Source organism: Epinephelus lanceolatus, chromosome 2 (genome assembly GCF_041903045.1).
Source record: "Epinephelus lanceolatus isolate andai-2023 chromosome 2, ASM4190304v1, whole genome shotgun sequence".
NCBI lineage: Eukaryota > Metazoa > Chordata > Actinopteri > Perciformes > Serranidae > Epinephelus > Epinephelus lanceolatus.
This window is the reverse complement of record NC_135735.1, coordinates 49,341,992-49,366,970: the sequence shown is the minus strand read 5'-3', so window position 1 is coordinate 49,366,970 and position 24,979 is coordinate 49,341,992. Positions and strand designations below refer to the sequence as shown.

General features: G+C 40.3%; 1 protein-coding gene across 2 annotated transcripts in view; it reads left to right on the top strand.

Annotated features, from left to right (window-relative positions):
- fah (fumarylacetoacetate hydrolase (fumarylacetoacetase)) overlaps positions 1-24,979 on the top strand; it is an 89,087-nt gene that overhangs the window by 5,500 nt on the left and 58,608 nt on the right. For both annotated transcript variants that reach the window (XM_033624559.2, XM_078162276.1), the window contains exon 4: positions 24,927-24,976. In XM_033624559.2, the coding sequence (XP_033480450.1) occupies positions 24,927-24,976 (50 nt within the window). The remainder of the gene's footprint in view (positions 1-24,926; positions 24,977-24,979) is intronic.

Sequence of the window (24,979 nt, the reverse complement as noted above, 5' to 3'; positions counted from 1 at the left end):
CATCAACAACATCCATTAACACTGCCAACTCCTCTGGGCACATGCTCATCTGAGATGGACTGACACAAAGTGGAAAAGTGTGCTGTGGTCTGACAAGTCCACATTTCAAATTGTTTTTTGGAAATCATGGACATTGTGTCCTCCAGGAAAAAGAGGAAAAGGACCTTCCGGGTTGTTACCAACTCAAAGTTCAAAGCCAGCATCTGTGATGGTATGGGGGTGTGTTAGTGCTCATGGCATCATGGGTAACTTCACATCTGTGAAGGCACCATGAATGCTGAAAGGTACATACAGGTTGTGGAGCAACATATGCTGCCATCCAGATGATGTTTTTTTTTTTTTTTTTGTCAGGGACGTCCCTTCTTATTCCAGCAAGACAATAAGACACATTCTGCATGTACTGTATTACAACAGTGTGGCTTTGTAGTAAAAGAGTGAAGGTACTACACTGACCTGCCTGCAAAACCTGTCTCCCAATGAACATGTGTGGCACATTATAAAACACAAAATACAACAATACAAAAGACTGAAGCAACTGAAGCAAGAATGGGGAAGAACTTCAACAATGAATGTCCTCAGTTCCCAAATGCTTACTGAGTACTGTTGAAAGAAAAGGTGATGTCACACAGTGGTAAACATGCTCCTGTCCCAACATTTTGGAACATGTTAAATGAATAAAATTTATAAGTATATATATATATATATATATATGAACATTAATATGTTGTTTTTGTTCATATTCAGTTGAACATAGGTCAAATCATTGCAGTCAGTTGTTATTTACGTTTTACACAGTGTCCCAACTTTCATGGAATCAGGGTTATAGATGCATATAAGACACATTTCTTAAAATTAAGGTACATTTCCCAAAATTCTAAACACAAGTGCACAACTGCAGGCTGCAAGCTTCAAACTTCAACGTAATATCAAAACTTTTACATCCCAAATGTAAAACCAAAGGTTTTCATTTGGGACTTTGTAAAATCACAGCGCTGACTATCCAGTTAACACTTTGAGGAACAACTTGCTGATAGAAATTCAAAACAGCACTGTAATCAACTGTATAACTCTCACTGTGGAGAAGGGAATACAAACTGATAAGAAGTCTCTGCCTACTTCTAATAGATGGACCCTCTCAGTCACTGACCTTTGGTCATACATCACTGTGGTAACAATAACACTGACAGTGGACATTCAGTCTCCTCTTCAGCCATTATTGTAATTGCATAGGAATACAACTAAATTAGTTGTGACACTCAAGTGATGCATCCAATCAAAGAACATAAAAACACAAGACACAGGATATTCAGTGAGTGATAAAAATGCAATAAATAAATAAATCTAAAAGTATTTAAAGCGCAGTGTTGGGATCAACATATTAGGCCTCACCAAGGGGCACCAAATATGTAGGGATTTAAATTCGGGCTTCACACAGCGGCACCAAATATGTTGTGATCAACATATTAGGGCATCACATGGAGGCACCAATTATGTTGGGGTCAATTGGCTATCGGAAATAATTAATAATTATTAATAATTATGTTAAATAATGTGACTTAATTAACATTAAATCACCTCATGGGGCACAATTCCCGTAAAGGGAAAAATGATAGCCAGTTAAAGATATCAGTCTCATAAAATAAGCTAAACTATTAATTTGGAGTTTTGATTAATAATTAAATTAATGACAACAACCAAAATTAACAGTAACGCCTGAAGGATTTCTGAGTTCTTGACGCAGCAGAGGTTGACTATTCATTCACTCTTGTGCAACATTAAACAGACAGCAGGTATGATTCCAAAGAATTATATTTATTCACAAATTAGCAAAGCAAACCAAAACACACAAATTCTAACTAACTATATACAAGCTTGGTGTGTATATGTGTGTGTGTGTGTGTGTGTGTGCGTGCGTGCGAGAGAGAGAGAGAGAGAGAGAGAGAGAGAGAGAGAGAAAGACAAAGGTGGGTGTGGTGATCAAAGAGCCATTTGGCCTACAAAACAAAATGGCTGACAACAGAGAACTACCAAAATGGCCGAATCAAAGCTGGCTTCAGATCGGGGGAGGTGTTTGTTTGACCGTGTGGTCAGGACAAAGACAAAGGAAAAGAAGCGGGAACTTTGAGATGCCTGTTTGGATGTAGCTCTGTTGAAAGCCAATTTGTTAATGAGTCTATCTGAATGTGATTTGTGTTGCAAACAGTCTGGATTAGTGCAGAGATTGTTTAGTTGTGTGCAAGAATCTGTTTGTGAACAGTATTAGCAAACGAAACACTTAGCTTTGGCGAAGCCAACTAATCAATGACCTAACTGCCAGCAATCACAGCAATAACTCAATGACAGCATTAAATCACATACAATAAGTTAAACAGTCTTGCTTAGCCTGTAAAGCTGTGATAAGCTATGCCCAGTTGTTACATTACCGATCCTTGAGTGAATGGGAGAAAGAGTGACTTGGTGGTGTACTGCTTTGTTAGTCAGCAGAAGAAGGCTGGGAAGAGCTGTGGTTCCAGATGCAGTCTTTGCTGTGTCCTTGTTCCAAAGGTTCTGATCTGAGGAAGCCAGTCACTCAGGGTCCTTGCAGAGTTAGATGCTTGGTGCTAACTCACTTACTTCCTTGTCGCTGGAAAGCTTGTTGCAAACCTTGTGGTTGCACCTCTAACTTTCTGTGTGGGCTGCTCCGCAGTTCCTGAGTAAGAGAGCAGGACTGTCTGAAGGGAGCAGACCTTCTACAGATGCCTGTGACATCACAAAGTCACGGAGTCATATGTCACTGCAAAAGTCCTGTCCAATCAAGTTGTCAGACTTGTGTCTCACTGAGGTGTGAGGTGAGACCTCCAGTGGAGATGGGTGTCACATAGCTCTCTTTGTTTGAAGACAACGGCCCAATTCCAATCCGGCCCCTAAAGACTCAAGCCCTGAACCCTCACTGACTTAATTGACGTCAGCTGTAAGTGATTGAGTGTGAGAGTCTGAAAGGGCTGCTATAAATAGGAATGGGACAGCACTTATCCACCTCTCTACAAAATGTTGTTGACACGGGCGACTCTGGGCGTGATGATTTATTCGTTTATCGGTTATTGTTAGCACGCACAAGGCGTGTGAGGGATACACTCCCTGATCAGTCAATCCTTATCCTAGCACTTGTGTTGCAAAATGGGCAAGAGGTAAGTTTGAAATAATGAATTTACTGTATTTTTACCATATGCATGTTTTTTCTAAACTAGCATCAAAAGTGCTGTAAGTGATATAGTGATATCTATCTTATATATATATCGTTACTGTTTGCAGATCTGCTGACCGTGTTTATTTGTTTACGGTTTTTTTTTAACACTTCCGGTGTTCCGAGGGCAACCCCTGTATTTGATGTCACAACGCCATGAACTGTGGGTAATTTCCTTACCGTAAGTCCACATCGATGCTGACCTATGGTAAGGGGGCATAAAGGGCTCACTTACTGACTCACTGACTTGATGATTTGACAATGGGACAGCCCTCACACACTCACGCACTTCACATGAACGCGCCTCTAAGTCACTGAGTCTGTAAGGGATCGGATTGGAATTGGGCCAAAGAGCATGCAGAGGAAAAAGCCTTCACATGTTCCGTTTAGATTTTAACAAATGGCAAATCATCTGTGGTCCTGTGAATCCCAACAGCAGCAAGTGCTTAGTGGATGACAGAATGCCACTAGTAAACATTATTTGATATTTGTTTTATTTAGTGTGTTGTGGGAAAGAAACTGTCTCTGAGTCTGGTGGTTTGTGTTTTGGAAGCTCTTTAGTGTCTGCCAGATGACAACAATTTAAAGAGTTGGTGACCAGGGTGAGAGGGGTCTTTAATTATGTTTTTTGCTCTGCTGACGTAATGTGAAGTGACAAGTTCTTCCAGGGGGGCCAAGGGATAGTCTGTGATTTTTTTCTGCAGACTTGATGGCTCTTTGTAAAGCCTTTTTATCTGCAGCAGGGGGGGAAGATACTGGACTTCTTCCTGAAGTCCAATATCACCTTCTTTGATTTAATGGTGTGCAGTGTAAGGTTATTCACTGTCTGAGTGGTGCTCAGTGAATAACCTTACACTGAAAAGGATATTCACTGAGCACCACTCTAACAGTCTCTGTACCTCGTCCCTGAATGCAGACTCATCCCCCCCGAGATGAGCCCAACGATGGCTGTGTTGACCGCAAATTTAGTGATGGTATTGGATGAGTGGGTTGGTGAGCAGTCATCATCCAGTCAATCAATCAATCAATCAATCAGTCCCTTTATTTGTCCCCAATGGGGCAATTGGCTGTGCAGCAATGGGAGCAAAACATAAAAGTACATATCAACCAATAGCATACATAATAAAAAAACACTAATACTAATCAGTAAAAATAAAATACAAATAAATAAAAATACAAATAAAAGCCACTGGATTTAAAACCCAAAAAAACCAAAAAGTTAAGAAAGAATTAAGACACTACAGATAAAACTACCTTTTCCTCCTGGAGTTTAGTAGTATTTATATCTGTTTGTTTTAGCAAGTGGAAGTCTGAGCAGTGAACCAGATGGAAAAAACTGAAACTGTTGATGTAAAGGATGAGAACAATCAAACAAGATAGATTCTGCTTTCTCATACAGTTTGTTTCTCGTACAGTTTGTTGTAAAGATCCTGTAGAGTCTCTTGAACAGTGCCAATTATTTTACTGCAGACATTAACCACCTTGTTAAGTAAATTTTTCTACTTTACCATAAGGGATTGAAACCTGCAAATTAAAGAAAAGATAATCACAGTTTCAATAAAAGAACGATAAAATATGGTCATCAGGGATGAGTCAACCTGGAATTTAGAAAGTTTACGAAGACAAAAGAGATGCTGCTGGGTTTTTTTGTAAATCATATCAGAGTTACTCTCAAATGCCAGCTTATTGTCTAGTATAGTTCCTAAATACTTATAGGAATCTACAAATTCTCCATTCTGTCCATCAATCACTGTGTTGTCAGGAGAGTGCTGCGAACGTCTAAAATCAGTACACGTCCTTTGTCTTTGATACATTCAGAGTTAAAGGTAGAGTCTGGAGGATTTTCCAGTTGCTGTTTGTAAACACACATTCAAATTTGGCCCCTCCTATCAGGCTCAACTCTCCCGAGTGTACAGAGCCCGGAGGTACGGAAGAAGGCTTCACAGAAGAGGTTCAGGCAAGGCTCGCACTGGTGCACGCTCAGACACGCTCGGGCACGGCACCTGCACTCTCTCATTGGCTGGGGAAATCTCCACCCAGAAGCGGTCCGAGCTCACAAAAACATCAAAATACAGTTAAAGGGCAGGAGCTCGGCAAACAGAGTCACCACCACACATGAGTAGAAGCCCATAGGTGATGATAAAGCAGGATTTCATTTGTATATGTCTATATTTTGTTTTGTTTGAAAATCCTCCAGATCCTACCTTTAAAAATGATTCCTGACACCATTTTAAAAAATAATGAACAGGACCAGTTTCTGTATTGTTCAGCAGGGTCACTATAACCGTGTCATCCGCGAACTTAAGGATATGATGGTTTTCAAATGTGCTACAGCAGTCATTAGTATATAATATACACAGCAGAGGAGAGAGGACGCATCCTTGAGGAGAGCCAGTAGACGTAACAGATAGATCAGAAAATTGTCCATTTACTCTCACTCTTTGTGTTCTGCATGTCAGGAAATCCAAAATCCAGCCGACAATAAAGTTGTCGATCAGTCTCTGGATTAGCATGTGGCTGTATAGTATTGAAGGCGGATGAAAAATCAACACGCAGCAATCTAACATGATTGTTAGAACTCTCAAGGTGCTTGTAGATGTAGTTTAACAGAGTTAAGGTGGCGTCCTGAACCCCCCTCTTGGTCCTATAAGCAAACTGCAATGGGTCAATCAAGTGTTCAGTCCTTGTCAGAAGTTTGGCTTTAATCAGTTCGTCAAAGGACTTCATAAGTAATGAGGTCAGGGCTATGGGCCTGAAGTCATTGAAAGATTTAGGATGTTTAGATTTGGCAGCAGGAACTTAAGTAGACTGTTTCCACGGGTTAGGAACCTTCTGCTGAGACAATGATAAATTAAAAATATAATTAAAAATGGGACCAAGTTGTTCAGCACAATTAGAGAGAATTCGACCACTAATATTATCGGGTCCTTGTCATTGGTCCGACATCCCATTAGTCCGACGGTTCACAGTGCTGAACGGCTCCCGGCGGGCGTATTTCTACCTTGATGATTCACCGCGACCGGCTCTGGGTCAGCTGGGAAAGGCTTGAGGCGAAGTAGGCTCACGGCTTATGTGTTTGTCACTTTCTTTTTCATTTTAACCCACACCATGATCTTTTCCTAACCCTAACCAAGTGGTTTTTGTGCCTAAACCTAACCAGACCTTAACCACAGGGCATCACGATGATTTCGGAACGGACTTCGGAACAATGGGTTTAATATGGTCGGAACAATGGGCTGTCGGACCAATGGGCAGTTCCCATATTATCAGGGCCAGCACTTGTTCTTATTTTAAAGTGTTTAAAAGTTTTAACACCTGTATGTACATCAAAAGGAGGAGTGGCTACTTGATTTGATTTAAAGTAGTTATTTAGTGAATTCGTCAATGTCAGCAAAGGATTCAATGAACTCCTCCCAGGCTGTGCTATCCAGGCGGCCCTGAAGTGTCAGTGTGGCCTCTTCTGACCACATTTTGATGTTTCTAGTTGTCACTTTCCCCCTCTGAAAGCAAGTCCAATATGATGGAACCAGGAACACTATGGAGCCACATTTGTTTCTTTATTATTCAATCAATCAGAGTAGGTTTTGCAATCAAAAAAAAAAAAAGATTTGAGAGAAAAAGTATCAATATTGCAATCAAAAAATGTTTTGTTTGCGAGTCTTTTTTTTTGTTTCGAGTCAAAAAGTTTTAAAGTAAAAAGTTTAACCTGGTGGGTGGGGCCTAAACTGAAAGCTGTAAGACACGTCTCTATAGACGGAATCGCCTTGTTGTTTACATTTACTTTCGGGTAGAAAACCGGCGCGTCAGTTGAATGAAGACGGACGAGACGAACGAGAGGTAAGCTATATATATCATCGTTTAGAATAATTTGATGTTTGTAAATTGAACAAACATTACTACTTCTATGTGCATGTTTTTGTAATTAGTCATGGTTATCGTAGATTAGCTGAGCTAACGGTTAGCTGTCAAAGTTAGCTACACAGTAGTGACAGTAGCCTCGCAAACCAGCCTCTAGCCAGCAATGTAACAAGTGGCGTGTTGATGTTGACGATCTGCTTTAATAAACAAAATGTTGGAAATGGCGATTGTTGAACAGTTTTTCATTCATGATTTTCACGTTTTTTACCTCTTCAGAAAAAGTATTGAACCAGGGTAAGACAGGCAGAGAGGAGGAAGATGAGAAGAAGCTTGGGTAAATAAGAGGCAGGAGTAAGAAGATGAGAAGAGGAAGGGATAAATAAGAATTATAAAAAGAGACAATATTTAAATAAGAGGCAGGAGTAAATAAGAAGAGGCAGAGATGAGGAAGGTGAGAAGAAGCAGGAGTAAATAACAAGAGGCACAAGACAGGCAGGACCATCAAGAGCAAAGGAAAGATGAGTCAGTTGTCCACCTATACTGTTGGCTTAGACACAGCAGATTATAATCGTTATAAAGAGAAATTGCAGCTCCATGTTGGTGATGCCATCGTGCCACTCCCAGACCCTTATAACATCAGTGATGGGTGGTTTACTGCTCCTGCTAAGCTTCCTCCTGTCCAATACATGGATATTTATAACTACCTCATAAATATGAGTTTGAGTTAGTTAGTTACAAATATCTGTCACTACTGTGTAGCTAACTTTGACAGCTAACCGTTAGCTCAGCTAATCTACGATAACCATGACTAATTACAAAAACATGCACACAGGAGTAGTAATGTTTGTTTAATCATTGGTTTTATAAACTTTACAAACATCAAATTATTCTAAACAATGATATGTATAGCTTACCTCTCATTCGTCTCACTCGTCTTCATTCAACTGACGCACCGGTTTTCTACCCGAAAGTAAATGTAAACAACAAGGCGATTCCGTCTATTGGCCAGTCTCAATAGGAATGACAGCTTGCAAAACATTTTTTTATTCTTCTTCAACAATTTAAAGGTGCATACCACCACCTTCTGTATAAGAGTATGCAACATCATGTCATTTAGCCTGTTTCTTAAATTCTACTCATCAGCCTAGTACGCTTGCAAAGCAACATGGGAGCTCTGTAGTTCACGAGGAATTCAGTGCGGGAGCTGTGGCGAAAATGAATTCTGAAACCAAAGTTTTTCGATGCCCCGGGGTGTAGCAGTAATGCCGACTGTCGAGCGTTTCCAGTGGGAGAGAAGGAATCGTGGGTGTAGCCCGCTCTATATGTAGCCACGTCAAACCCACCAATAGAAACTGTTCTCTCATCCATCAGCGTAGGCCCCACCCATTAAGTGCAGTTGAACTTGCAAGCAAAACTTTAACTCGCAAGCAAAGAGGACTGATCTATTGATTTACAGGCATTTTTGATGGACCCATAACACCTGTCAAGAATCCTGTCTTTCCTGGTGGGACAGGAAACATACTTGTGGTGTTTAAAAGAAAAAGTGAGCTAGTAAGGCTTAACATAAGAAGAAAATACTGTTATGCGTATATGTTGTTATGGGACACATGTTGTATCTGTTATTGGCCTCTAGGTGGCGAGAAGGCTCTTTGCAAGAGCCAGTGTTATAATGGAGCTGATCATTCTCAGACGTGTTCTACCTGCCTCTGCATTAAAGCCTGATGCTGAGTTCGTAAGAAGCTTTTCTCTCTGTCGTTTTTCACGGGGAGTATTTCCCCACAACCTTCTGTGATACACAACAGATTCTGGATGGGATATTTCCTCGAGTGAAAAGGGTTTTTTGGAAAGGACAGACCCTGTCGAGACAACAGAAAGCAGGGACAACAAAGGCTCAACCAGCGCCGGACTTTGTCACAGAGTACCGGGCAGGTGACGTCAGTGATGTTGAACTGTTTTCTATAAAGACTGAGAACACCTGTACTGTAAGTGACACAGACATTGAGAAACCATACTATGTGTGTCTAAGGGTAAATGAAAAACGGATAAAAATGGAAGTAGATACAGGAGCAGCAGTGTCTGTGATATCGATACAGGAGAAGCAGTGTCTGTGATATCATGTTCTGTATAAACGCAGGTTTAAGAAAGTGAAACTAATGTCTGCAAACTGTGTGTTGAAAACCTATAGTAAACAATCACTTAGACTAAGAGGAAGCATTTCAGTAAATGTGAAGTGTAAGGGAAACAGCAGCACACTTAACTTGCTTGTGGTTGCAGGTGGTCCAGCCTTACTGGGAAGAGACTGGATCAAGAAGCTAAAACTGGATTGGTCTTCTGTAAACAGAGTAGCACCTGAGAGTGTGGAGGATTTATGTGACAGGTACTCAGAGGTTTTTCAGCCTAGTCTAGGGAAGGTGACAGGTATTAAAGCCAAACTTCATGTAGTCTCACTCACCAGACCTTTCTCAAGAAAAGAAAGGTCAGCCTGGGCCGACTCTCACTTTAAGATTGGAGAAAAAAACGCCCTGGCTGCTTGTATTTCTTTCAACCAATCACAATCGTTCTGGGCGGTGCCACAGCAATGGTGCGCTTGCAAAAATATTGCTGGGGGGAAACAGGTTTTGGTGTAACACGCCCACAAAAATATTGCGAACCATGGCAGAAAAATGGCTACATCCCCGCAAGATCAAACACCGCAAAAGTTAGTAAAGGACGTGTTGAAAACGCCCAATGAGAGGCTGATCTATGCAGCGAACTTCCGCCCACTCAGACTACACTTCATGTGATACCTGGGGCAGTTCCAAAATTTTGCAAACCACGCTCTGTGCCTTGTGCACTTAGGGAGGCAGTAGAAGCCCAGCTAAGTAAAATGGAGGCTGAAGGGGTTATTACACCTGTAAATTACAGTGAGTGGGCAGCACCAACCGTAAACATTCCTAAATTGGATCAGACAGTGAGGATATATAGGGATTATAAAGTCTATCTATCAACCCATGGCTTGAAGTAGATCAGTACCCCATACCAAAACCACAAGATTTGTTCACAAAACTAGCAGGTGGTAAAAGGTTCACCAAGCTTGATTTGTCACAAGCATATCTACAGGTGGAGTTAGAGGAAAACTCTAAACGGTACTTGACAATAAACACACATAAGGGGATGTACCAAGTAAACAGGCTCCCCTATGGTGTAGCAAGTGCACCTGCGATATTCCAAAAGCTAATGGATCAAGTTCTCCAGGGCATAGATGGTGTGATATGCTATCTAGATGACATATTAGTCACTGGACAGGACACCGAGACACACATGAAAAACTTGGAAGAAGTGCTAAAAAGACTAAAAAGCCACAACCTCAGGGCTAAGAAAGAAAAATGTGCATTTTTTCAACACAGTGTGTCATATTTAGGAGATGTTATTGATGCAGAGGGAATTCACCCCATGAAAGAGAAATGTGAAGCTATTGCAAAAGCAGCAGTTCCCACCACGACCACAGAACTCAAGTCATTTCTCTGACTATTGAGTTACTATGGCAAGTTCATACCTAACCTGTCTACATTGGTAGCACCGATAACAGGGTTACTGCAAAAAGATGCTAAGTGGGAATGGTCAGTGTCATGCCAGAAGGCATTTTAGGAAGCTAAAAAGCAGCTTATTTCCAACAGAGTCCTTGTACACTACAACCCAGATTTACCACTCTTACTAGCTTGTGATGCTTCTCCAGTAGGAGTAGGTGCAGTGATCTCACACCAGATTAGTGATGGCAGTGAAAAACCTATAGCTTCCGCTTCCAGGATGTTGACAAAAGCCGAGAAAAACTACTCTCAGTTGTCATACTTAGACAGTCTGCCTATCACAGCAAAAGACATAGTACACGAAACACTGAGAGATCCTGTACTAGCAAAAGTGAAACAATATGTATTGTCAGGATGGCCAAAGTATGTGCAAGAGGAAGCTCTACAACCATATGCAAAACGCAGGTTTGAACTCACAACAGAGGATGAGTGCGTTCTCTGGGGGTTCCAGGTGGTTATTCCAGAAAATCTACAAAACAAGTTATTGTCAGTTACACGACAGCCACTGGGGTATGGTGAAAATGAAGGCTCACTCAAGAAGTTTATTTCGGTGGCCTACACTTGAATATATTGAACATATTGAAAGTGAGGTGAATTTGTGTGATATTTGTAAGCAGCAGCGTAGCATGCCTGCCACAGCACCTGTGCATACATGGAAATGTTTCTAGTTGTTATGAATGCATATGCACGGTGGCCAGACATAATCCACATGCAGACCACCACAGCCAACAAAATAGCTAAAGTTTTGAGAAACCTATTTGCATCATATGGATTACCTATAGAGGTCGTGACAGATAATGGTCCTCAGTTCACTTCAGGTGAATTTGAGTCATTCCTTGAGCTGAATGCTGTTAAAGGGCCAGTGTGTAATATTTGGCATGGTTCATTGTCAATCTGAATCTGAATCTGAATATTCTACCCATTAATATGTTTATACAAGTGTATAATCGCTATAAAATAAAATTCGTTTGGTTTTCGTAGCCTTATAATTATGCTTTTATATATATATATATAGCAAGGGCCTTGCTTTAGAGAGGTCGCCATCTTGCACCGCCATGTATGTAAGGCAGCCCGAGCGCACAATCCAGCCAGCCAGAGAACGCGTTTCGCGTGTATAAATGAACCAACGAAGACAGCGGAAGGAAGGAAGAAGGAGAAGGAAACAGCAGAGAGTGTTAGTAGTTCGTCGATAGAGAGTAGTGAAAAGTTTTTTTAGTTATAAAGTTTGCGAATGGACCTTTAAAACGCTGGCTTATCACTCAGCCTCAAACGGACTGGCTGAAAGATTGGTCCAAAGCTTCAAAAAGTCTCTAGCGAAGAATAGAGCAGTAGGTGGCATGTCATTGCAGCACTGTATTGCTAATTTCTTGTTCAGTTACAGGAATATGCCACACAAAACTACCAAGAAAACACCAGCAGAGCTGTTTTTGAAAAGACAGGTCCGTACTAGATTGTCTCTAGTCAAACCGGACATGTCCCAATCCTTCCAAGCAGGGAGTTTTCCAAGCCAGTTGGGTAGGAAGAAGAAACTCAGGTCTTTCTCTGTAGGTCAAACGGTGCTTGTGAAAAACTACAGGGGAGGAGGGAAGTGGTTGGATGGTGTTATTACTGATGTTTTGGGTCCTGTAACGTATTCAGTGAATGTAAATGGAACGTGTGTAAAAAAGACGTGAACCAAATGCTGGATGCAAAAAGAGAGACTGTGGCTCCAGAACAGACTGTAACAAATACTGATGGAAACTGGGATTACCATCTTGATCCAGGAAATGATGTGAAAGACAATGACACTGTCACTGATGTCTGTGAGCAGACACAGGAGAATGTTCAGAGCTCAGAGGATGCTGGTAGAGCTCTGGACAAACCTTCAAGTTCAGGATGCTTGGAGCGCCCAAAAAGAAATGTGCGCCCTCCTCAACGTTTGGACTTATAGTGGACACAAAGGAAGAAAAAAGAGGGGTTTTTTTGTCACTATTTTTTATTTTTGAGAAATGTTCAAAAAAAAAAAAGAAAAACAGAAAATGGCTGTAAGTTCAAAGCTACAGGGGAGGAGCTGTGGTGTTTAAAAGAAAAAGTGAGCTAGTAAGGCTTAACATAAGAAGAAAATACTGTTATGCATATATGCTGTTTTGGGACACATGTTGTATCTGTTTATTGGCCTCATGGCGAGAAGGCTCTTTGCAAGAGTTAGAGCAGTGTTATAATGGAGCTGATCATGTTCAGACGTGTTCTACCTGCCTCTGCATTAAAGCCGGACGCTGAGTTCGTAAGAAGCTTTTCTCTCTGTCGTTTTTCACCGGGAGTATTTCCCCACAACCTTCTGTGATAAGCCTCTTTCACACAGAGCGTGATTTTCGCGGTGCCCACCGCGGTAGGGCGCAGAGCAAGCGGAGAGCAAGGCACACAAGACAGGATTTGGGGGAGTTCAGGCTTGTTCAGGAACTACAGCTCCATGGTGACCGCTTCCGAGTCTACTTCAGGCTCTTCTCTGCTACTGGACGCACTGAGGTGACACAGAAATTAAAAAATTTTCAATTCGAGCGCAGGCTGGCGGCGCGCAGACGCCGCTGCACGGCCGGGGTAGGGCGCAGAGCAAGCAGAGAGCAAGGCGTGCAAGAGAGGATCTGGGGGAGTACAGGCAAAGAGCATGGATACCAAGAGGCGAAGCTCAATAGAACACCCCATAGCAACAGACTCGCCCATGGTTTCGTCCTACCACCGCCATTTTGGACTGTCAGCAGACCGCAGCAGACCCGCTGGCATACAAAAACACACAGACAAACTGAAGTATATCGCTATTAATTATGCTTACAGTGCTACTCACCTTGTGATAGCTTGGTCACAGCTGCTTTTTCACGTTTTTGTAAAGTAAAATATAGACTTTAAAAAAAAACAAAACGAAGAAAAACGGCCTAGATGGCATCTCTACATATTACATCCACTTATGAGAAGATTAACTTAATTACTCCTTCAAAATCACCCCATAAGCCAATCTACCAAAATATTATTTTTTTTTTAAAAAAAATCAATATTTTAACTAGAAACACATTAATGGCAACGTCACATAGTCAGGAATAAAGATTTATTTACAGTTTGTACAGTAAGGGGACAGTAATAATAATATTAATAATATATAGGCTATTTTAATATGATATATTTTAATGCTAAAGCAGTAATCAGTTCTGATATAAATGGTCCAAGAGGCCATTATATATATATATATATATATATATATATATATGTATGTATGTGTGTGTGTGTATATACATATATACATATACACTGCCTGGCCAAAAAAAAAGTCGCCACCTGGATTTAACTAAGCAAATAGGTACGAGCCTCCTATTGGATAATTACTGCATGGGCGATTATCTTTCAGCTGGCAACAAGTTATTTAACCCCAACTGGTGCAATGAGTTGCTTCTCATTTCCTTAACAACCATGTCGAATGACACATCCCGTGGTCGTGGAAAAGATGTTAGTCTGTTTGAGAAGGGTCAAATCATTGGCATGCATCAAGCAGAGAAAACATCTAAGCAGATTGCAGAAACTACTAAAATTGGGTTAAGAACTGTCCAACGCATTATTAAAAACTGGAAGGATAGTGGGGACCCATCGTCTTCGAGGAAGAAATGTGGCTGGAAAAAAATCCTCAGTGATCGTGATCGGCAATCACTTAAACGTTTGGTGAGATCAAATCGAAGAAAAACAACAGTAGAACTCAGGGCTATGTTTAATAGTGAAAGTAAGAGCATTTCCACATGCACAATGCGAAGGGAACTCAAGGGATTGGGACTGAACAGCTGTGTAGCCTTAAGAAAACCACTAATCAGTGAGGCTTCAATTTGCTAGGGAGCATAAAGATTGGACTCTGGGGCAATGGAAGAAGGTCATGTGGTCTGATGAGTCCAGATTTACCCTGTTCCAGAGTGATGGGCGCATCAGGGTAAGAAGAGAGGCAGATGAAGTGATGCACCCATCATGCCTAGTGCCTACTGTACAAGCCTGTGGGGGCAGTGTTATGATCTGGGGTTGCTGCAGTTGGTCAGGTCTAGGTTCAGCAACAGTATGTGCTCAAAGAATGAGGTCAGCTGACTACCTGAATATACTGAATGACCAGGTTATTCCATCAATGGATTTTTTCTTCCCTGATGGCACGGGCATATTCCAAGATGACAATGCCAGGATTCATCGGGCTCAAATTGTGAAAGACTGGTTCAGGGAGCATGAGACATCATTTTCACCCATGGATTGGCCACCACAGAGTCCAGACCTTAACCCCATTGAGAATCTTTGGGATGTGCTGGAGAATGCTTTGTGCAGCGGTCAGACTCTACCATCATCAATGCAAGATCTTGGTGAAAAATTAGTGCAACACTGGATGGAAATAAATCTTGTGACATTGCAGAAGCTTATCGAAACAATGCCACAGCGAATGCGTGCTGTAATCAAAGCTAAAGGCGGTCCAACGAAATATTAGAGTGTATGACCTTTTTTTTTGGTGGTGACTTTTTTTTTGGCCAGGCAGTGTATATATATATATACATACATATATATATATATATATATATATATATATATATATATATATATAGAAGTGTTATCTTCCCTCCAAAACTGGCATATTAAATTGATATTAAAACACTTTAAAACTTACACCTCAGGAGCTCTTACCTGTCGGGATCCTTCGGGAAACGGTGGAAGGCCAGGTGCGGGGTGTTCCACTGATAGTTGTTGCAGTTAATTGCACTACACTGTTTTCTTTTACTTTTTTTCTCCTCTCTCCTTGACATCTTGCATGTTGTCTGGGCGCAACAGTCCTAGTGGCTGTTGGCAAAAATTCAACGGAGCTTCGCCTCTTGGTATCCATGCTCTTTGGTACAGGCTCGTTCAGGAGCTACAGCTCCATGGTGACAGCTTCCGGGTCTACTTCAGGCTCTTCTCTGCTATTGGACGCGCCGAGGTGTCGTCACAGCGCGTCTCGCATGCCACTCAGCTCGGCAGCAGAGAGAGCATGCTGAAGACAAGTGGAGGAGGAGGGCTGGGTCGGGCAAGATGGCGACCAGTATGCTTGTTTTGAGTTGAACTCCGAAAAGATTTGAGTACCTGTTGCTGTAACTGATAAGGAGAGATGCATGACGACAAGTTAGCGGACTAATATTCTCAAAGAAGTCACATCTAATGTTTATTCAAAGTTAAACCTGTTCTAACGGAAGAAATACAAACTTTAACAACTACGACCACGCTCAGCTAACTTTAGCTAACCTGTCCAAGCTAGCTTGCTAGCGTGCTAACCACACGTGAAATATGCCGAAACGAGATAAGGACAGGAGGGGAAACCTTCTAATGGACTTCGAAAATGAGAATGAGCTCCCGGTGTGTTCACCTCTACCGGACTCCCCTCTGGCAAGTCCTAATCCCAAAAAAGTCTGCTCCAACAGCCAAGATGAGAGGGTATCTAATGCTGATATACTGAATGCTATCAAAGAGTTGTCGAGCAAATTTTCTTCTCTCGAAACTAAGATTAACCAAAACTCAGCGGACATCTGCATATTTAAAGACAATATTGAAGGAATGGATCACCAAATGAAAACGGCCTTCGACAAAGTTAACGCCGTGAATCGACGGGTTTCTGAGCAAGAGAGAAAAATTGTAGAAGCAGAGCGTTACACCCGACGCTGGAACCTCAAGCTGCTCAACCTCTCGGAGGGTGTCAGCGAGACCGCAGAAGACACAAGGAAGAAAGTTTTTGACATATTCAGCAAAGTGATTCCAGAGGAGAAAAACAAGCCCGGTTTCCTCGTCGATACTGTACACCGGATCGGACGCCCCAGTGAAGACAGGAGCCCACGCCCGGTGATAATTCAGTTCACCATGCGCACCTTCAAGCAGAAGATCTGGAGGGCTTCAGTGAACGCTGATGTGATGAAAGAGAAGTAATTACGACTAGCTGAGGACTTACTGGGAGAGACAATGTCGGAAGAAACTCTGGCCGGTTGTTGACAAAGTGTGCAAAGAAGGAAAGAAAACTGCATGGCGCGGTCCAGATGTGATTATTGATGGGAAAAGAGTCACAGCAGAGACTGTCTAAGTCATTGTTAACAACATTTGACTCTGGTCACTCCACACAATTTCATTTCTTTAAGGATGGACTAGTAACAACAGGTTGATCTAAAAGAAATATATTAGATGTGTTGTTAAGATGTTAGACTTGGTAATTACAGTTCAAGTTTAGTTAAAATGGTTATATTTTTGTTCAGGTACTTAAATCTTAAGCGGTTCTACCACTCTATATTCCTTGAGGAATTCATATAGTAAGCCAAGTCATCTCAGGACTTGAATTTGTTATAGTTCTTCAGACATTGTGCTCACTTTTTTCTGTTCCTGACTCTTAAAGATGTCTAAATTTAAGTTTAACTCATTAAAAATCATTTCTCTTAATGTTAGGGGACTCCAGGACAATACTAAAAGGAAGGCAATATTTCTTTTTATCAGGAAAACTGATGCTAGCGTTATTCTTCTACAAGAAACTCACTCCAGTGATACTGACAGTAAATTTTGGAAAAGTCAGTGGGGGGATCAAGCATATTTTGCACATGCCTCTCATCGCTCTGTAGGTGTCACTTTATTATTTAACAAGTTCACAGGAGATACTTTAGAAAAATTCATTTCTGAAGAGGGAAGGTGGATCATAATTGTAGTAAAACTAGACTACGTATATGGTCACAATGAGAGGAACTTCAAAAACAATCAAAAACAATCAAATTCAATCTACTTAACTTCAAGCAGATTAGGCCATCGCTGACAGTTAACGCGGCCAGAATGTTTATGCATGCAATGATTTTTTCCCACATTGAATATTGTTTTACAAACTGGTCTCTCACTGGAACAACTACAATTAAACCAATAGAATCATTATATAAAAAGGCCCTAAAAATCCTTGACAGAAAACCGATCACTCACCACCACTGCCATATCCTTGAGAAGGACAGCCTCTTGAGTTTTGAAAATTTTAAAGTTCTTAAGTACGCCTGTATTATTTACAAAACACTGAATGGACTTGCACCTCCTCCATTAAAAGAATATATAAAACTTAAAGTTAGCAGTGGCAGAACCACCAGAGCCTATTCCAGGGGAGATTGCGAAGTACCTTACAGACACACGACTTTTGGACAATCTGTTATGTCGGTTAAGGGCAGTAACATCTGGAACAACATACCATGTACAATAAGAGAATGCCCTACCTATAGCACCTTTAAGGCCCACCTCAAAAACTGGCTCAAAACAAACCAACACTGTACTCATGGCTAGGCGGACCTCTCGCAAGGCCCGATACATATATGTATGTGCCGTGCTCTGTGACTGTCCACCATGCTTTGCACTGTCTTTGTTGTTGTTATTGTTGTTGTGCAGTGCATGCCTACATATACATATGTATGCATGCACTGCACTATACTGCACTGTGATGTATTATCTTTGTGTACCTAAATTGTGAATGGGACTTTTCATCTGCTGCTAAGTATCCGATGTCTTGGTCCACTCTAAGCGGCAGGAGTGGGCCACCACATGTGGATCTATTTAACTATCAGGCACTTGCACTTTAACAACTGGCACTTTACACCCGGCACTTTATAGAATTCACACCGCACTTTATGTCTATGTATGAATGGGTATTTTAATGTGAACTCCTTGTGTACTGTTATTAGTATTACTCCTTCTTTTTTTCTCGTCTACCTCCTATGTGTCTGTCTGTCTATTACCTGCCAAGGGACTACGGATGTAAATTAGCAGGTTTGCTAACTCCGACACATTTACACGTGTACTCACATACTGATGTTCATTAATGTGTACTGTCCCTTTCAAATAAATGAATAAAAAAAAAAAAAAAAAGATAGCCCAAGCTAAAACTATGTTTAACCAGATTTATTCCAAATTAAATAGTTTACAGGAAAAATATAAAGATGCACATCTGATCCTTGGAGGAGACTTCAATGATGCTCCAGATGATACGGTAGACAGAATCCCAGAAAGAATTTCTCACAATTCACAATTTAAAGCTACACTTTATCTAAGTGAAAAATTATCAGTTACAGATGTTTGGCGTTTTTTTAACCCCAATTATAAAGAATTTACCTGGAGTAATTCAAGATGTACACAGCAGTCTAGAATAGATTTGTGGTTAACCTCCACCTCTTGCCTGCAATACATATCCGAAGTTTCACACTGTTTCGCTCCTTTATCAGACCATAAAATGATCACTGTACTTCTGGTGGATTCAAAAGAAAATAATAAATTGCATGGGTATTGGAAACTAAATAATAATTTACTTAAAGATAAAACCTTTCAGGATTCAGCTAAATTAATGGCACAAGAGATTTTTAATCAAAAGAATCTGAATGGTATCCAGAAATGGGAATATTTCAAATTTAAGGTTAGAGAAACGGCTATTAGACGAAGTAAAGATATAAAAAAAGATACTAATAAGAAAGAAAAGGCAATCATGGATAACTTGAATGTTTTATTGAACAAAGAAAATCTTTCAGAAGATGAAAAAGTAAAATTAATGCAACTCCAGAGTGAAATAGATAAACTGTATGTAGATGCAGCTAAAGGAGCCTTTATACGATCCAGGGCCAGATGGTTAGAAAATGGCGAAAAAAACACCAGCTATTTCTTTGCATTGGAAAAACGTAACTTCAAAAGAAACAATATTTCTTCTCTACAAATTAACAACTATATTAGTACTAATCCCAAGGAAATAGCTGAACATGCACAGTCCTTCTATAAAGAATTGTATACATCCAAATTTGAACCATTATCCTGTGATGAATTCTTAGATAAAGTCAAAGAATATATTCCTACCATTTCTGATGAATTTAAGTCCAATTGTGAAAAACCCCTTTTGAATTGTGAAGTTGTAGAGGCTTTGAAACGTATGAAAACTGGAAAGTCCCCTGGGATTGATGGTTTAACTACTGAATTTTACTTATGCTTCTGGGATATTATTGACCCACTCATGGAAATGTATAGAGAATGTATCGATAAGGAAGAAATGTCAACTACGATGAAACAAGGAATAATTAGCTTGATACCCAAACCTAACAAAGATCCTTTATCAATAGAAAACTGGAGACTGATCACCCTTCTAAATGTAGATTATAAGCTGTTTGCTCTTGTTTTTGCTAAACGCTTAAAAAGTAATCTAGCAGAAATTATTAATGAAACCCAAACAGGTTTTATGGCTAATCGCCATATTAGTAACAATATAAGACTAGTGTTAGATCTTCTAGATTATTCAGAATATGTAGAATCACAAGCAATTATTGTATTTCTTGACTTCTATAAAGCGTTCGATACAGTCGAACACCCATTTATATATAAAGCTTTGAACTTATTTGGCTTTGGGGGAAAATTCATTTCAGTAGTTAAAATGTTATACAAGGACATTAATAGTAACTTAATGATTTATCCCAATACCTCTAATAGATTCCCTGTTAATAGATCAGTGCGTCAAGGCTGTCCAATTTCACCCTTTTTATTTTTAATCGTTGTAGAATTACTGTCATTACAGGTTTTGAACAGTCCCAGTATACAAGGTCTTTCTATTTTTCAAAAAGAAATTCGAATTATACAACTGGCTGATGACACAGCCTTATTTTTAAGAGACAAAAATCAAATTGGGCCAGCTTTACGTTTAATTAATGCGTTCTCTAGAGCCTCAGGTTTACAACTCAATATAAGAAAATGTGAAATTTTAAGTCTATTTGATACAGATGATGAACACTTTTATAACATACCTGTGAAGAAAACTGTTAAATATCTGGGTATTGATGTAACTAAAGATATGCTTACCAGACAGCAACTTAATTTCCTTCCTAGACTAAAAAAGACTAAAAATATTATGAATATGTGGCTACAACGTGATTTATCCATTTTTGGAAGAATTCTCTTTACTAAAGCTGAAGGCATCTCTAGACTTGTTTATCCCGCCTTGTCTCTGTATGTCCAAGATTCAACAGCTAAAGAAATTAACACCGTACTGTCTAATTTTGCTTGGAAAAACCGACACCATTACCTAAAAAAACGATATACTTTCTGGGCCCAGAATAGAAGGAGGATTTGAATTATTGAATTTTTTTGATTTAAACAATACATTCAAAATAAAGTGGATTAAACATTGTCTTACAACACCAAACTCCATCTGGTATTTTATTCCACATAATATTGTTAAAAAATTGGGAGGCCTTCATTTTCTCCTCACCTGTAATTATAAGTGTTCTAAATTACCAATAAAGTTATCTAAATTCTTTCAACAGGCCCTCCTTGCATGGAAATTATGTTACACACATAACTTTTCCCCACATAAAACCATCATATGGAATAATGGTGATATAACTGTGGGGAATAAATCTATTTTCAAGCAGAATTGGTTTGACAAAGGTATAATATTTGTAACTGATTTATTTGACACCAGCGGTTTATTGCTTAGTTATGAGCGTTTCCTTCTCATTAAATCCTTTCCTGTAACAAGTAAAGAGTTTAATTCTGTGATAAAAGCTATTCCTGGCGGTCTGTCTCACCTAATGAAATGTCACCTACAATTCCAAGAAGTGCTAAGGATAGAATCTCTGTTATTTGTGAATGGTCTAGACTTTATGGATCGTAAATGTAACAATAGACACATACGTAATGCACTCTATGAAAAAAGGAAAATTAGTCCCAAAGGGAAAGCTTTTTGGAATAACAACTTTACTGATATTGACTGGCAGAAAGCTTGGCTTTTACCATACAAATTCTACATTAACAATAAAATTAAACAAGTGCACATCAAAATTTTACACAATATACAGTACAGGCCAAAAGTTTGGACACACCTTCTCATTCAATGCGTTTTCTTTATTTTCATGACTATTTACATTGTAGATTCTCACTGAAGGCATCAAAACTATGAATGAACACATGTGGAGTTATGTACTTAACAAAAAAAGGTGAAATAACTGAAAACATGTTTTATATTCTAGTTTCTTCAAAATAGCCACCCTTTGCTCTGATTACGGCTTTGCACACTCTTGGCATTCTCTCCATGAGCTTCAAGAGGTAGTCACCTGAAATGGTTTTCCAACAGTCTTGAAGGAGTTCCCAGAGGTGTTTAGCACTTGTTGGCCCCTTTTCCTTCACTCTGCGGTCCAGCTCACCCCAAACCATCTCGATTGGGTTCAGGTCCGGTGACTGTGGAGGCCAGGTCATCTGCCGCAGCACTCCATCACTCTCCTTCTTGGTCAAATAGCCCTTACACAGCCTGGAGGTGTGTTTGGGGTCATTGTCCTGTTGAAAAATAAATGATCGTCCAACTAAACGCAAACCGGATGGGATGGCATGTCGCTGCAGGATGCTGTGGTAGCCATGCTGGTTCAGTGTGCCTTCAATTTTGAATAAATCCCCAACAGTGTCACCAGCAAAACACCCCCACACCATCACACCTCCTCCTCCATGCTTCACAGTGGGAACCAGGCATGTGGAATCCATCCGTTCACCTTTTCTGCGTCTCACAAAGACACGGCGGTTGGAACCAAAGATCTCAAATTTGGACTCATCAGACCAAAGCACAGATTTCCACTGGTCTAATGTCCATTCCTTGTGTTTCTTGGCCCAAACAAATCTCTTCTGCTTGTTGCCTCTCCTTAGCAGTGGTTTCCTAGCAGCTATTTGACCATGAAGGCCTGATTGGCGCAGTCTCCTCTTAACAGTTGTTCTAGAGATGGGTCTGCTGCTAGAACTCTGTGTGGCATTCATCTGGTCTCTGATCTGAGCTGCTGTTAACTTACGATTTCTGAGGCTGGTGACTCGGATGAACTTATCCTCAGAAGCAGAGGTGACTCTTGGTCTTCCTTTCCTGGGTCGGTCCTCATGTGTGCCAGTTTCGTTGTAGCGCTTGATGGTTTTTGCGACTCCACTTGGGGACACATTTAAAGTTTTTGCAATTTTCCGGACTGACTGACCTTCATTTCTTAAAGTAATGATGGCCACTCGTTTTTCTTTAGTTAGCTGATTGGTTCTTGCCATAATATGAATTTTAACAGTTGTCCAATAGGGCTGTTGGCTGTGTATTAACCTGACTTCTGCACAACACAACTGATGGTCCCAACCCCATTGATAAAGCAAGAAATTCCACTAATTAACCCTGATAAGGCACACCTGTGAAGTGGAAACCATTTCAGGTGACTACCTCTTGAAGCTCATGGAGAGAATGCCAAGAGTGTGCAAAGCAGTAATCAGAGCAAAGGGTGGCTATTTTGAAGAAACTAGAATATAAAACATGTTTTCAGGTATTTCGCTTATTTTTGTTAAGTACATAACTCCACATGTGTTCATTCACAGTTTTGATGCCTTCAGTGAGAATCTACAATGTAAATAGTTATGAAAATAAAGAAAACGCATTGAATGAGAAGGTGTGTCCAAACTTTTGGCCTGTACTGTATATGTAACTAATTCTTACCTATCCAAATTTTTAGACATTGATAATAATTGTACCTTCTGTAATAACGAGATTGAATCCATATCCCATTTATTTTATCAATGTTCATACTCACTTAACTTCTGGTCTCAGATTGAGCGATATGTACTGTGTAAAACTAATAATATTATCAAAATTGATTGTAAAAGTGTCATTGTTTATTTTGACCACAAGAATGATAAAACAGAATTTATTGTTAATCTACTGATTTTGTTTGGTAAGTTTCATATCCACAAATGTAGATTCTTGAAAGTAACCCCTAATTTCATCAGATATTCACTGGAATTTGTTGAATATATTAAAATGCTAGATTGTATTAATACAACCAAAAGTAACAAAACTGTCAATATATATAGAGATCTCTTTGAAGAAGAATACTGTAACCCTTTTCCTTTTGCAATGATGAATTTTTGTTTGTAATGCATTTTATATGTGTCCCACTTTTTCATTTATTTATTTTGTTCTTCAATTGTACGTTTTTACGATTGAATTGCTTGTTGAGCACTTGCCTGCTTGTTTTGTACATGCTACTTTATGAAATAAAGTTTGTTAAAATCTAAAAAAAAAAGCTCGGCGGCAGAGCGGTGCGCTCTTGCGCCGCAGTAGCACATACACAATGAATGGGTTCGTCGGCGGAGGTCTGGGCTTTGCGGGCTCTGTGTGAAAAGGGCTAGAGACATACCCCACCTCCGCATGACTTCCCCGTTGTCACGGACGCTCTGTTAGTGCGAAACGGGACGCCACACCCCCACACCCGTCTATGGCCAGATCACCGTCAGCTTCCCGCTCCAAGAGCCAAATTCATGTTGGTGGCGGACAGGAGACGGACGTTCCTCAGTCTTATTGCGGAGGGATCGGGCGTTAGACAGGATAATGGAAGGCAAGGGGATGCGGGACAGGTGTTGCTGTCTCATGCGCTCCCGCACGCCGCCTCTCCTACCCTGCTTCTTCGGCTTGCGTTGTGGAGCTCTGTAGTCACCTTTCCCGTGGCTGTTGACAAATTCCTCCAGGTCAGAGAAAACCAGGTCCGCAGGTGGTCAGCTGATCACAGGGTTGTTGAACTTGAGCAGGTAGTCTATGGAGTATTGAATCATATTTGGTTTAGGTGCCATCAGCAGCCCCAGGTGCCACGCAGACGCCAACACCGCCAGCAAAAAGATCACGGTCAAATCCATGTCACAGAACCATTACATGCTTTGAAAAGCTGATGTAGAGTTTGATTGATATTAACAAAGGCAAACTTAAACAAAACAGACAGAATTAACAGACTTAAAATCTTAAAAACTCAAACAAACAAAATAGAACAGACATGCTACCCACTGCTGCTGGTCGCTGTGCACATGCACCCTCATAAGCATACAGGGAGTAAAAGAGAGGGCTTGGCACACAGCCCAGTGAATGAGTGATAGTCAAGGTTATCACTGTAATCAGATACAACTTTTGTGGTTTTTAGAGGCACTGTTTTAGACAAACACACAAAAAACATTCTTTCATGTCTAACATAATTATTGTGGGAAAACCAGTGATTTTACTGATCTATGAAAATGTCTTTTGCTATTCATAACCATTCATTTCTCTGTAAAGGCAGTTTTGTATTGTATAATGTTCTCTGAATCACACATAATCAATATTTTAGACATAAAGTCATTGGAAATGTCCTTGAAATGTTCCGGAAATAACTTCCTTGGAGAGTGGGGACCCAGATCATCAGAGATGTTTGATGTTTGTGTTTGATGAGATGTTTGTCTTTTGGTTCTTGTCTCTGCAGAGCATTCGTCCATCAGAGTAAAGTCACCATGCATCTTCCTGCAGACATTGGTG